Genomic DNA, 11,826 nt, shown 5'->3' with positions numbered 1-11,826 from the left:
TTGAAAAAGTCCAGCAGCTTAATAGAATCGGATCTTGATAACAGCGGTCGTTTATCATATGGAGTAATGTAACAGAAACAAGCAAAAGACTTTGGTGGGGAAGACAGGATGAGAGGACAGATGATGATTTGGTTAACAGGTAGCGGGTAGCACGAACACACCGACACATTATCGTCGAGCCCATCTCAGTCTTGTCACGGACACTGTCCTTCCTGTCTGTTGCACGATACATGTGTCCATCCGTAACATGGAAGACACTCAAGTATACAGTTTACACCGCAACATTGTATTCATGCTTGTCTTTAATGTTGCAAAGACAATAGAGCAAGGCTGGCTGTATGTGTTTCTCCCTTGCAGGAAAAGACACTGTGTTGTCACCTCGCCAATCTCTTTTTCAGGCGGTCAGTCAGATTTTTGTGTTACTGCATCTCGCCTCTTTGCATGACTCTCCTCCGCATGACTCCTCTGAAACAAAAACCCTCCCCCACTTTAGAGTTTGTTTTTACTCTCCTTTTTAATTATCACAGTCTATCCTTAACTTTCTGTGTATGTATGCACCCTTCACCGTTCTTTGCGCCTCGTGGAAAAGGGTCTGCGATGTAACGAGATGCTGATGTCGTGTAATGGTGTCGCAATCGAGATTTGTGCAACAGTCCGAGAAGAGGGAGCAATGTTTATTTGACAAAGTTTTGGATACAAGATTTGAAGAGGCGGTGGAGAAGGGAACACAGAGATTGAGATGCATATGTACGGAGTACAGCTGGAGACAACATGTTACAAGCCCATGGTGAAGCATATCATACGTACGTGTTGTATGTAACTCGAAACCCTTGCTTGCTAATGTCTCGTCTTGTTCATCAGATAGGTTCTCTGCGGGACATGATCTGCCGCTAGTAAAGTACTGTACTCCCATGATCGTCGACGTGCATTTGCGTCTGTTTCTGCTGCAGTCGTCCAAGCCAAGTTGAGTGTACCTAGTCTTCTTTTCCCCTGCGGCTATCCGCGGCTAAAGGCTCGCCTGTCGTTACACGCGAGGCTGAACTTCAAGCGCTTCATGATATACGTATATATCTTTGATCGATGAGTTGTTGGGGGCTTGACTCAGGGGGGGTGCGTTATCTTGCATTGGTATTTTGATGATCGTGTTGAGATCACTGCTGAATCCTCAATTACCCCTTCAGAAGATATATTCCTGTCGTCTGTAGTCAGCCTCATATGATTCAAGATTAATTAGGCTACCTAGATATGACCTATCAAGTTGACTCGTATGTTTGAAAGTCATCCAATCTTCTGAGCCACGTCAGGTCAAGTCTCTGCCTGCACACAAACATCCGAGGAAACTTGGGAGAAGCAAGTCCGAACAAGTCTAAACTTAATACTCAGCCCTGACATTTGTTTCGTTTAGAAAAGTACGCTACCTATCGATCCTCCGGCTGCTTCGGGGGTACCCGCATGTACGTTGTGACTAAAGTGCAAGGCAGGGTTCAACTACGTTCGAAGAGAGCTGATAGGTGGGTCATATGAGACGAATAGTCTTGCGTATCTAAATCACCCTCTTTAGTTGAAACAGAAGGGATTCAGCAAGGGAATGTTTCTTCCAATGAACCCTAGCATCCAGATACCGTGCCTTGGAATCTCAGTGCTTGAGGACCGATAGGGTGGTCACATCTCAGCCTGACTAGGGTCTCGGCCGAGTTCATCCCACATCCAACCCTCGAGCGACATTGTAGATCGAGGCTGTGAAAGGGCATGCAGTGTGTCCGTGTGCGACATGAGATAGCAACAAGATTACTTAAACAGCTGAGCTAAATATATATGTGACACACCCAACGCCGATAGCATCATTTATTCGTCGTGATACAGGAGCCCGACAGGGCCACTTGTAGATCGGGAATCAATAAGGCGCCAGACACAACCCCCGAACACCAAGAAAAAGAAATTCCTTGTCAAATGACCACAACCAACAATAGCAAAGAACCAACATGACTCCTGTAACACTGCATATACCCTGACTTCGTCTGGTTTCTGTTCCGTAGATTCCTCATCCATTGCATTGCCTCATAATTGGCCTTAGACGATTGGTCGTTGAGGTTGGTATCGTAGTTGCCCTATGCGCTCGCTGACTTTTCGTCGTTCCTCCGTTGACCGCCAGAATGCGGGAAAGTACAGTCGAAATAAAACAAAAAAAAAAAAAAAGAAACGTTTCGCAAGGGTCCCGCCAAGTCGGTCGGCCTCAAAAAATGACTAACTCTTAGAGTCATCATAGGCTCATCTTCCTGAGACAAGTTTTCTTTGTCGACAAACCCGACTCAAGTTTTCCGCTGGTACGGCTCTCGAGTTGGCAAGCCGTGTTCTGGAATCTGTCTCAGATTGATACAAACTAAATCATGTTGTAATCATGTTAAGTCCATATCGTGGGTCAGGCTGTCGCAGAACTCTGTCGACCTCACTCGCACTAAAGACGTGCTCAAAAATTTCACGATCAGCGGGAGCACTACTGTGGCTTTTACTTGACACAGACGAGCTGGAGGATCCAGTTCTAGATTTGCCCTTGTTCTCCTTCTTGGTAATCTCGTCCATGATGTGGCGCATTGTGCTTTGTAGGGGGTCTTCAAAGACGAAGACAACGTAGGCAAACTGTCCTCGAAGGTCGGGATCGAAGAGCAATACATCCCGCCAGAGCTCTGCCAGCTCTTGGGGAGGATTGCGGTAGCCATTGCCCAAGCCAAAGTCCCCAATGACAACACGGTCATATCCGTTGTAAAGACAGATACGGAGAGCTCCGCGAAGCTTATCACGAGTCATCTCACGTTCCTCTGCAAAAGAGTACTTGAGCCCGTTGTCTTTGAGTTTGGGCCATCGGGTTGGTGGTACCGACACGACGGGTAGGTCAAACCAGCTCTCCAGCCTGTCGTAGCGGTCATGTGGTCCACGGCAAACCACAACAGCATCAGATAAGATGCCACCCTGCGATGGGATCGGGTAGTTGTTGGGTTCCGGCGAGTTCGGCCATGGCGTGTTCAATGTGGCTGAGAGGTTACTTCGGCGGCACAACTTCTCCTCATATCCGACGCATCCAGTTTCCCAGTCACCACCGGGCCTCCGTTCATTCGCAGCGCATATGAACGGAATCCGCACTCGAGGACCTCCCATAGCCTCGCTTTGTTGTGTATCCATGGCTGCATATGTCAATGCCTTCATGACTGGGTCTCCCACTTCGATTCTGAAGGAGGGTGGCCGAGTCGTAGGCTTCTGACGCTGAATGGCGAGTTGCATGATGGGCTGTCTATAGAGGTAGGAGTATGGTGGGAAAACTTCTCCGTAGTTCTTTTTGACAAGTGGAATGAAGTTCCTCTTGGTATCAGCTGCGACCTCTGAAGGCCGCACCCGGCTGGATCTTGGAGGAGCCATGATGAAGGTGTTGGATGTGTGAGCAAGCAATACGGATTTGTGCTGCTTTAAACAAGCTTGTAGTCAAGGCGCTATCAAACCAATGACGCCAATAGTGAGAGAATATGTGCCAAGTTTGAGATGCCTAGCTTGATGAGGAAGAGCAGTGAAAGTGAGTGGCAGTGGGTTGATGAGATCTGAAGGGCTGGGAATAAGGACTACGATGGAGGGCAGGGAGGTCTTATATGGACACTCGGCCGTGAGTCTGAAGAAACAACACGGCGGAGGAATCTGTCACCGGACATGATCCAAGGGCTCATATTCTGGTTGACTGGCTTCTCCGGGACAAGCGAGTGAGGGAGGGATGGGCACTGGGCTGTGTGACCCAACATGTGCAAGATCTGAACCACTTGTTTAGAACAGACTCGGCCTGAGGCGAGGCAACAAGCCAAAGAATGAGCAGAAGAAAAACAGACCAGCATCACTTTATGGGTACGGCAAGACTTGGGTGCCAAAAACGGGACGTTTCGCTTGACAACATGACCTAGCAGGCATATAGGTCTTGTACAGACAAGTTTAGGATGTACGAGCTGCAAATGGTACAGGGCAGCTCGAAAAAGCAAATGCAGGGCCAGACGAATCAAGACAAGACATAAGAAGGGACAAGAAAAGGGCCCATCAGAGGGCTCAGGGACTGGGAACCACGTATCGTAGTCGACCGGGGATCTGTGCCGTACCAGATCGCAGCCCACCATCACAGGCGTACAGTGCAGTAGGGGCACCAACATCCAAGTTGACGGAACCAGGGTGGGCTACACTGAGCCTCCAATATCGGGAACCGTGGAGCATCTGCAAGATCTCACGGAGACACAGGCGGCGCCGCCATCTCAAGACGGAGGTAGCAACCACGCTGGTTGGGCTGTTTGACGACAAGGACCATAGAGGAGGATGATCTTTATCGGCGAGCCTGAGACAGAACTGGCCGGGACATTGTTGCGAATCAAGATCTGTGGCACCCTTTCATCTCGCCTGGTGGAAGCTTGTGTCCAAGCGGATACCCAGGGCGGCGGACCAAAACCAACTTGTGAGAGAAAGAGACAAAAGAGGGTGAAGTGTGGATGTGATTGTGATTGTGGGGTGATTTGTGACGACGAGGCTCAGCTAAGCTATGGGGGCCCGAGAAAATGGAAAAGTGAAGAAAAGGGTACGGAGTAGTAGTCTAGGATTGGTATGGGTATCGGAGAAGTGACTGACGGCATCGACAAGGTCGATTCATGCGTTCATTGATCGTGTGCGGGCGGGTATCCCAGCTAGCCTCATCAAGTACATACTGTACCTAAGGTAGATATGTACAGGATCCGTAGATACATACATACTTGTACAGCCAGTTCTGTACGATAGGGATTCCCACAGGCTGGGGCTGGCTGGGTGCAGAGTGCGCAATCGATCGGTTCAAGATGTGAGACATGGAAAACCGCATAAAACCCAGTCACGATGCCTGGGCTGAGACAGGGCTGGTACCGGGGCAAGATACTACTGTATGCTACCTAGAGTGCGGGAGGTTGCGGTGTGGGCTGCTTGCTTTTTCTTGGGCCGAATGATGTCGGGGTCTGTCTCTTGTTTTGGTGTAAGGAAATCGGTGAGTTCGCATTTTTGGCTTCGAACTAGTCGAGAGAAACACGCTTGGTTCGATTAGGTGGGTTGGTGTCTAGCTGTGTCTCGTGAGAAGCGCGGTTGTAGAGGGTGAGTGGACGCAATATCTGATTGGATTATTGACGAGAACATGGTCACTGACGTTGGTTTGATACGATTTTCTGATTACCTAGGTATGTACAGTCCAGGCGGTGATGGACCACGGGCTGAGAGTGAGATCTCAGAGTGGATGCGTGGTGCATTGCAATCGAGGTTGTTGAGGTGGAAGAGAACTTAAGAGAAGAGAATATGTCTTGAACTGGATATGAAACTGTAGTAAGGGATCCCTGAAACCGATGTGGAAAGGAAGGGGCAACTGTCTGATATCTGATATCCGAGCATCCCTTCCCAAATTTCCATGTACGTATTCCCTTGTCCCTTCCTTTTCTATTCCAGCTGAGAATCTATTTTTGCCTTCCCCAGTTGGCAGTTGCTTTGTCGATGTGACGAAATGAGGTAGGTAGCTCTAGCTCGATTAGCTTCAAGCGAGGAAAGCGCGTCCCGGTAGACTGGCTCGGGTCGTGCACCTGCACCTGCACCTGCCTGAACAACGATACGCACACCAGGGACTAAGTTAGCCTAGCGACCCAGCAATTTGGTGAGTGTGAGGTGCGTGCGTGAGGTACTGTCTCGCTGGTAAGGCCCTTAAGGTACCGCCCGTAATAGACGATAAGGTCAAAACCACATCAAACAAACAAACAACTCTAACCTAAATCGTTTCCAAGAACCACCACACATACACACACACACTGATACCTAGAGCTACAGAACTCCTAGAGGAGGTGCCTCCTCCTATGTACGTAAGGCCCCTTAGTACATATGTACCTATCTAGGGCGTCTTGACTGTTGCAGCCAGCCACTCTGAGTTGGTCAGCATGACATCGACACCTCTACAGAGCATCCCCCGATCTCCTCCAACTCGTCCTAGCAAAATGGAGATCCGATGCGGTACATTTCTTTTAAGGGCCCGCCGCTTGACCAGAATGGGAGCCCAACTTCGAGCCCGCCATCCTCATTGGGCTCTGCTTTCGTATTCAATCGATAGTACCTGTGGGCAAGGCGATTAGGTTACCCTAGACCAGCCCGTGATATTTCCAAATTTCTCCACAGCCAACCATTCTTCCATTATCCCTTGCGTTGGACGCCACGATACTACTTCAGCCCATCTCACTCACCGACAAAAGTCGTAATTATTTTTACATCATTACGCGCATGTTTCCGATTTGAGGCGGATCTGATTCCTAACATAGCAGATTCGGGCTCCATGATTGGGTGTTGAGGAAAGGCACTTCCCAGAGTTAGCTTCTGCTGCTTACATCTTAGAACGACCAACTGACTCGTCATCTCTCATAATGAGATCGTTTCGTGCATCGAGAGTGCCAAGATTGGGAAGACCAAGGCCCCAAATAAGGCCGTATGCGGTCAAGGTTCCTCCTGGCGAGTGCCAGAAGGATATCAAAACTGTGGCTGAGCTTAAAGCTTGGGGCCCATCGGCCCATGTGCCTGATGTCGAAGTTTGCGGATGGGTCAGATCAGTGCGGAAGAGCTCAGGGGTACGCTTTGTCGACATCACCGATGGATCGTCCATGCGACCTGTTCAGGTGGTCGTGGACAAGAATCTAGCCACGGAGTATGTAGGTCTTGAGTCACATATATTGACACTGGACTGACTTGTCCACAGTATGCGTCCAGGTGCAGCTGTCCGCTTAAAAGGAACATGGGTTGATGAGAGCAGAAAACAGCCTGCCATCGGTGGGACAACTCAGGCTTCGAGCAAGGGCGAAACGTCAACAAGCTCAGAACAGCCAGAGCTTAAGGTCTCAGAGGTGGAGGTTCTCGGAGGCTCTGATCCTATGGTACGTTTATCAAGAGCATCAGGATATCACAGATTGGGCCTTTTCTTACACATACCTAGACCTATCCGATCCAGAACAAATATCAGTCCCCTGAAAGTCTTCGCACTATCTCACATCTGCGGCCAAGAACGCCTCTAAACTCAACAATGCTACGATTTCGATCAGATGCCACCGCCATGCTCACACAGTTCTTCTTCCATGAGCGATTTCAGCAAACGCACCCTCCTATCATTACTTCCTCTGATTGTGAGGGTGCTGGAGAAGCATTTGCTGTCAAAGCATCTTCTCCTGACGAGTTCTTCCGTGATCCCAAGTATCTGACTGTCTCTTCTCAGCTCCATCTTGAGGCTCTCGCTCAGGCGCTCGGCAACGTCTGGACCTTATCCCCAACATTTCGTGCCGAGCAGAGTGATACGTCGAGACATCTCAGCGAGTTTTACATGCTCGAGGCTGAGATGAGCTTCGTTGATAATATGGAGGAAGTCATGAACCTAGCACAGCGCATGCTGAACTCGATGACCAGTGGGTTGAAGGAGCTGAATGCTGCAAAGGAGCTTGAGCAGAACCGGGTTGACTCGAAGGAACCTTCCGAGCGCCTGGCATTTAACGACCTAGTTGACCAGGAACAACTGGATCGTCGATGGCGAGGTATGCTCACCACCAAGACATGGCCTAGGATCACGTACAGTGAAGCTCTTGAGATTCTCAAGCCTATTGCCGACCAATTTGAGCACAAGCCTACATGGGGTTCTGGTCTGCAATCGGAACATGAGAAGTACCTCGCTGAGAAGTTAGGTTACGACGAGGCCACGGATGCATACGTTCCAATCTTCATAACACAGTATCCGCGGGAGATCAAGGCATTCTACATGCGCCAGTCATCCTCGTCTCCGGCTTCGGGTCTGACAGTGGACTGTTTTGACCTCCTGGTTCCTCACCTGGGTGAACTGGCTGGCGGCTCTATGCGTGAGAACCGTCTGCCTCAACTCGAGGAGAACATGCGGGCCCTTGGTCTAGAAGTTCCCAGCAAGCGCTCCGACAAGGGCAAGGAGCTGGCCTGGTATCTCGACCTGCGTCGCTGGGGTTGCCCCCCTCACGGTGGCTTCGGACTTGGTTTCGACCGACTTCTAAGCTACCTCACTGGCGTGCCCAACGTCCGTGATGTCGTCCCTTTTCCACGCCACTACCATCGATGCGACTGCTAAGCGCTGATTCGGAGTTGCACATCTCCTCTCATTTTCATTGCATCTGCCGCCCAGATATGGCCTTCACCGTCTTTCCACGCCCAACAGGACATTCTCGTTAATGCCTGCCTACCTTGGATAGCCCTCCGCCCTCAGAGATACGTCCATTTCAGCGAGCAATTCGATACTATGACTTTTTGCCGTGACACGTTGCGCACACCAAAGCAAGCGACACTTGTGTATCCCGTCAGGGCAAACGGTCACGAGATATGCACGGTCTCCTCTTTCCCGTGGAAACATGCATGGACCGCGAGTACTGTGTGACACATCGATGGGCTCTCAGGGCATCTCAGCTGTGTGGGCTGGATACGGTGAAGAGGAGCTCCTGAGTTGATTCGGATGAGTGCATGCAGTGTTTGCACGATCTAGGTTTACTGCGCGTGGCCGACGGGGAGAGCGCTGGATCTTCCGATGGCGAGGATGAGGACGAGGGTGGGATCTGCTAGAGATCGAGACAAGGAGCTGGGGTCTTTCAGATCTCTGATTCATGTTTATATCGTCGTATCTGGGAGACTGTGTATCACTCTGTGATGGATTGGTCACGACATGATAAGCCAACACTTAGAAAAAGCACATGGGTTTTTGTTGCTTCTGCTCGAGCTCAACTTGATCGCGAACACTGGCGATAGAGCATGATGGGGTGTACTAGATACTACCTCGTTGTTGTCTTTCGGGTTGTCTGTGGTCGTGGAACTATTGACGGGAGTGACGTGACCACTGCTACGTTAATCTTACCTGCTTGTAACGTCTGGTAATCTTCGTAGCTTGTAGGCAGCTTACTTTTCATTCCTGGAGGAACTTTCCTAGTGTGGCCTTGGCAGATCTTAATACAGTTGCTGTCTTGTATGTGCCGTGGCATGGTGTTCAAACGACTCGTTATGCCAAGAGACTACATCCAGCTCTTTAGTATCATAGATACCATTGATGCCGTAGGTTCATAGTGAACCTTGGCTTCTGTTAATAACGGCCAATGCCTAGTGTTGCATGTGGTACGCATTCCTCCTAACTCGATGCCGGTCACGATACCTTCCGGCACAAGGTTCGACTTGGGTTCCAGAAGACCTGGCTGGTGAATAACATGCTTCCCGGATGTACAAGTGCGAATGTTGTATCGTACCTATGACGAGCAGATATGTTTTCCCTCGTTAGTCTTGTGGTGATGGAGATAACTCATGAGACTCCTCGTCAAGAACAACGTCAGGGGAGCACGAACATTAAGCCCCGTGATTATTTAGGTATATTCTACAGGTATACCCCAACAGCGGGACTGACCTACTTCGACACAGTCAATTTGGGACGACCATATACACATATACAATACCAACGATGGAGTTACTCTGTTACGACCTCTCGTGCACCACAACGTACCTACCCTACAGCCATCGTAACTACGACTAACATAGTCCAGTTCAATACCAAGCAAGACATGAATAGATTTCCCCGCCGAGAGTCTGTGACGACAGTTCCCACATGTTTCTGGTGTTAATAGTTTCAAACTCGTAGCATTGCAAGGGACCACGTATCGTAATTCGAGCAGTCCATCAATTAGAACGCACTCCTCCGGAAGTACGGCCCCCAATCAACCAGGGGTTGGAGAAGGAATCTGGATAAACGGCAACAGAGGCAGTGATAGCGCCAAACAGAAATCTGATAGCCCGGAACTCCGCCACTACGAAATCCAGCGAGAGCGAGCCAACGGCTGTGGTGCCATCCACCAGTCGTATCGCTTGTTTGCAAACCCGCGTTTCATGGGACGGCTTTGACGGCACGGAGCAGGGCATACAAACCACCGAATGAGGGGTGGGAGAGTGGGTGGCTAGCGGTGGAAATAAGGTAGAGGGCTTTTACCAACATTGGCAGTTGGTGATAATAAGCATATCTGTCCATCTTGCGGCGCATGCCATCATCCCGCGGCACAGCGACCCAGAGATCGTGCCGACGCAGCCGTTGAGTTAGTTATTGGGGGGTGTCTAATAAGAAGTGGACGGGTTATTTCCGCAGCTTCACCATCCGTCCGTAACTGTACTGTGCTGAAGATGGATAGAACGGCAACGCTCGGTGTAATAGCGATAATTTTACCTATCACCGTTGATATCGATGGGACTTTGACGTCCGTCCTGCAGAGAGAAAACGAGAAGGAAATAACGGGTCTTGGAACAACAGGACTCGGCCGTGCCAAGCACCGAATCTTTCGGCCCTTTACAAGTATTACCGTTGGTCGTATTCAGTGAGTGACGGAGGGAGCAACTTGCTTCCAGAAGCATTAACTAGCAAGCCCTGATTTGGAAGCAGACTGTAATGTAATGTCCACCATAAGCTCGAGACGTAAAACTGGTTCTCCAAATGCCTTGTACGTATAAATCGGTTATAACGGCGTCGCTGGTGCGGTGTCTCTTTATTGACTATCTCCGGTTTTGCCGGGTCCCGCGCAATCTTTTCTCTTTTCGACGTCTCATGTCAAAATTCCATGGCCACGTCAAGTTCAGTTGAGTTAGTCAACTCTACCGCAAAAGTGCCCTGCCTTGGCTGTCCTCCACTCGACTCGCTCGATGCCTGCGAAACACGAGACACCTTAAGAGGCCGGGGGTCTCGTCTTTGTCACTTACTGCTTTGAGCAACCCACCTCTTCAGAGTTGGAAAATAAGCTTAAGATGGATCACGGTATGGGACAGGGTTGTTTGATAGGAACTCTGTTTTCACGGCAGTCAGCGACCTTTTCAAGTATATTAATTCAGGTAAATTAGTGAGTGATCTGTTCTTTATGGTCTATGAATCATTTGCTGATCTATTGACTTTTTCTTCTTCTTTCTTTTCTCGTGTTCCATTGGCATGGAATGAGACAACGGCAAACATCAAGAAACCAAAACCACGCAAAATGGATGATCGATGCCGACTTATCCATGAGACCCCTTGTTCGGGAAATGGGCACACATTCCGTTAGATAATACAGTATCCGCTAGTGGAACCTCTGACGATAGAGGTAGGTCGTAGGTCGTAGGTCTAAGTATCGGTCGGTAACGCTTTGATCTCTCTCTCTCTCTCTCTCTCTCTCTCTCTCTCTCTCTGGTGATCCTTCATCGTGGATTTTTTTTCTTACTCTTCTCCTTCTTTTTTCTCCCTCAGTCCCCTCTTTTTCTCTCCTTGGATCCACGGATTTGTTCCATTTTCCTTCTTTCGCCCCATCATCGTGCAAACCATTTCGTCATACGTGACAAATAGCTTCATCTTGACCATGTCACCTGTTTTGCTTTATTTTTATTTTATTATTCTTCAATACGGGGGCCCATCAAGGGCAATAATTGGACTGCTGTAATTCGTCTCATCGTAACATACACCGTCCAATCAGGTCGCGTTGGTGACCCCCTTTTCAGCCTCATCTGACAGACGGTCTGGACCCCTCGACGGGCAGATTTCAGTGGTTATGCTTACCTCTATCGCTTGTTGGTTACGGGCTAGCCTGAGCTTAAAGGACACCGAGAGTCCTGTCTGCCTGCCTGTCTGAGTAAACGGCAAGGTACCATGCCATGAACTACCTTACCTATTTAGCCAAAACCGAACAAACCTGGTGCTGTCAGTACCACGCGCCCGACGCCCGCCGCCGCTTCTCGGCGTTATATCACATTCACCAACGATCCTGGCGGTGT

At 49.6% G+C, this 11,826-nt stretch overlaps 2 protein-coding genes across 2 annotated transcripts; one reads left to right on the top strand and one right to left on the bottom strand.

Moving 5' to 3' along the window:
* Positions 1-2,385: 2,385 nt before the first annotated feature.
* J7337_009870 (uncharacterized protein) lies at positions 2,386-3,411 on the bottom strand (the record flags this gene model as incomplete). The annotated part of the gene is made up of 1 exon (XM_044827465.1): positions 2,386-3,411. The coding sequence occupies one exon, from the start codon at positions 3,409-3,411 to the stop codon at positions 2,386-2,388; it is 1,026 nt and encodes a 341-aa protein (XP_044678059.1).
* Positions 3,412-6,434: 3,023 nt separating this feature from the next.
* J7337_009869 (uncharacterized protein) lies at positions 6,435-8,143 on the top strand (the record flags this gene model as incomplete). The annotated part of the gene is made up of 3 exons (XM_044827464.1): positions 6,435-6,712; positions 6,764-6,938; positions 6,998-8,143. The coding sequence occupies 3 exons, from the start codon at positions 6,435-6,437 to the stop codon at positions 8,141-8,143; spliced, it is 1,599 nt and encodes a 532-aa protein (XP_044678058.1).
* Between the last annotated feature and the right edge of the window lie 3,683 nt (positions 8,144-11,826).

Source organism: Fusarium musae, chromosome 7 (assembly GCF_019915245.1).
Source record: "Fusarium musae strain F31 chromosome 7, whole genome shotgun sequence".
In the NCBI taxonomy this organism is placed as follows: Eukaryota; Fungi; Ascomycota; class Sordariomycetes; order Hypocreales; family Nectriaceae; genus Fusarium; species Fusarium musae.
Note: the sequence above shows the minus strand (reverse complement) of the source record. Positions and strands in the feature narration are given on the sequence as shown.